Source organism: Contarinia nasturtii, unplaced genomic scaffold (assembly GCF_009176525.2).
Source record: "Contarinia nasturtii isolate CC-2019 unplaced genomic scaffold, AAFC_CNas_1.1 Cnas_scaffold_5835, whole genome shotgun sequence".
Taxonomy (NCBI): Eukaryota; Metazoa; Arthropoda; class Insecta; order Diptera; family Cecidomyiidae; genus Contarinia; species Contarinia nasturtii.
Window position 1 is genome coordinate 1 of NW_022203102.1, and position 1,969 is coordinate 1,969.

General features: G+C 30.5%; 1 protein-coding gene across 1 annotated transcript; it reads right to left on the reverse strand.

The window, feature by feature from the left end:
- Positions 1 to 10: 10 nt before the first annotated feature.
- On the reverse strand, positions 11 to 1,474 carry LOC116351608 (antigen 5 like allergen Cul n 1-like). Its single transcript, XM_031783732.1, has 6 exons — positions 1,398 to 1,474; positions 1,234 to 1,334; positions 998 to 1,150; positions 684 to 765; positions 423 to 576; positions 11 to 280 (listed from the first exon to the last, which is right to left on the reverse strand). The coding sequence occupies exons 1-6, from the start codon at positions 1,414 to 1,416 to the stop codon at positions 28 to 30; spliced, it is 762 nt and encodes a 253-aa protein (XP_031639592.1). The 5' UTR covers positions 1,417 to 1,474; the 3' UTR covers positions 11 to 27.
- Positions 1,475 to 1,969: the final 495 nt, after the last annotated feature.

Here is a 1,969-nt window from a genome sequence, read left to right on the forward strand (position 1 = left end):
AATTGCATGAAAAGAAGTTATTTTTATTCAATTATAAAATAATTTGTTGTCATAGATTTCACTGGTGCTGCAAAGTCCTTTCAACTGTGGATTTGTTCCTTTTGTGCATTTTGATGCGGTTTTCGAGGACGCTTCATATACTGGGATGTTTTTTAAATTTCCTAGTGAATAATCGCAAGCATAGATCGTTGTGTATGCGTCTTTCTTAAATTGAACCAAAGCACAACCAACAGCATACGCCTGATCTTGTACCAATTGCGTGAAATGACCGATCGTTTTGCTACGTAATGAAAAAAAATAATATTATTTTAATAATATTTTTTTAATTATACCGAAATGATTGTGGGAAATGTCCAATATTTCGATTAATAAAAAAACACTTCTATCATTGAAATGAATTGAAACTAAATAACTTGACGTGCCCATTTCTTTTATAATTTGCTATGATACTCTTGTTTGCATTGAAGTGTTCATCGAACCAGCCTTTTGTCGTATTTTCAATGACCTCTTTGGGATCTATAGTTTTTTTACCGCCTTTTGCTATTGCTATATTTTGACCAGCATGTGGAAAATTATCTAAATTATAAAAAAATGTAAATGTTAAAAGTGAATGAGAAATGTGTTGACCAAAAGAGGACTTGACAAATAGTTTTAAATAAATATAATAAAGATTATGTACTTACCCGTATTGTGACATTCATCATGTTCAAATATACATGTGCGCACAGTATATTCAGCAAGTTTGGCCAGTTCATCATGCCAGACCTTCAAATAATATGCATTTTAAATAAGAAACAATGAAAAGCAATTAAGGGTTTAAATTAAGATGGCTTTGATTAATGCATTACAGCAGCTGTGTTCAAATCTTATTTTTTGCTTCTAGCATTATAGTAATTCATATGCACCCATTGAATAATAGCAACCAATAACGTGTTAGGCCCTTCTTTGCCTAAAAAATAATTTAGAAATGACTATTTTTTTTAGGAAAAAAGCTTACAAGTGTTGCCATTCGAGCGGCTTTGTCATAGCCCACAATTTCACCAAGAGCAATTCGATTGCGTAGTTTATTTTGTGTATTTATTGCAAATTCCTTAAAATCACCGGTAAATTCAATGATATTGACATTTGATGGGCATGTTTTGTCAAATTTCTGAATAATAAAATTCATTAAAATAATTGAATATCATTAAAATTTTGCACTGAAATTCAAAAATGAAAATAAATCGAACATACACCATCATTGTCGCAAGCAATGTGCTTCTCTCCCTTTTTACAAATGGAATCTGAGCAATAGTCAGTGGACAATGTTACCGTTATCAACATGAAAAGAAACGCTTTCAAACCGAAGCCATTAATTACAGACGAATTTACCAATCAATTTAATTTCTATGGTTTACCAACAGCTTTGTTCATCATTTTTGTTCCTTCTTTACTTCAACAAGGTGTTAGTAAATAAAACTTACTTGTGAACTGGTTACAAGAAACTATATTTTATTCAATAATAAGACTTATATACTAAATTATTCGTGCATTTAACATCATAAATTCCACATTTAATATTTTAACTTTATTCCGATTTGATAGACCCCAAATCGCGTGACTTAATCATAAATAAATTGATTTCAAATCAAGATTATTTTCGCGTGCCGTTTTACTCAAAAGAAAAATCATTTTCAAAAATTTGGACTTTCAACTGCAACGACATTAGAGTCTAAAAAAGAGAAAACTGAAATTGATATAAATTAGGGTGTATCGAGAATAGAAGATGTGATCATTTCTTGTCTGAGGCTGTGGGTAACTAACCTATTAATGAGAAAATCTGACCGAATCAATTCTTAAGTAATGAATTTATGTACCCACTTGCCTACGTTCCTTTGTATAGGAGTGACATGATAATTTGATTTATCAAGTTAAAAACGTCTGATTCATTTTGGATTTGACAAGACAGATCAACAAGTTTCAATTTTAA

Excerpts from the sequence above, each read along its gene's own strand:
- LOC116351608 (XM_031783732.1), bottom strand. Across the intron at positions 1,151-1,233 it reads TTGCTTGCGACAATGATGGT|AAATTTGACAAAACATGCCC; the intron begins GTATGTTCGATT and ends TTTATTATTCAG. Across the intron at positions 281-422 it reads GCAAATTATAAAAGAAATGG|CAAAACGATCGGTCATTTCA; the intron begins GCACGTCAAGTT and ends TTCATTACGTAG.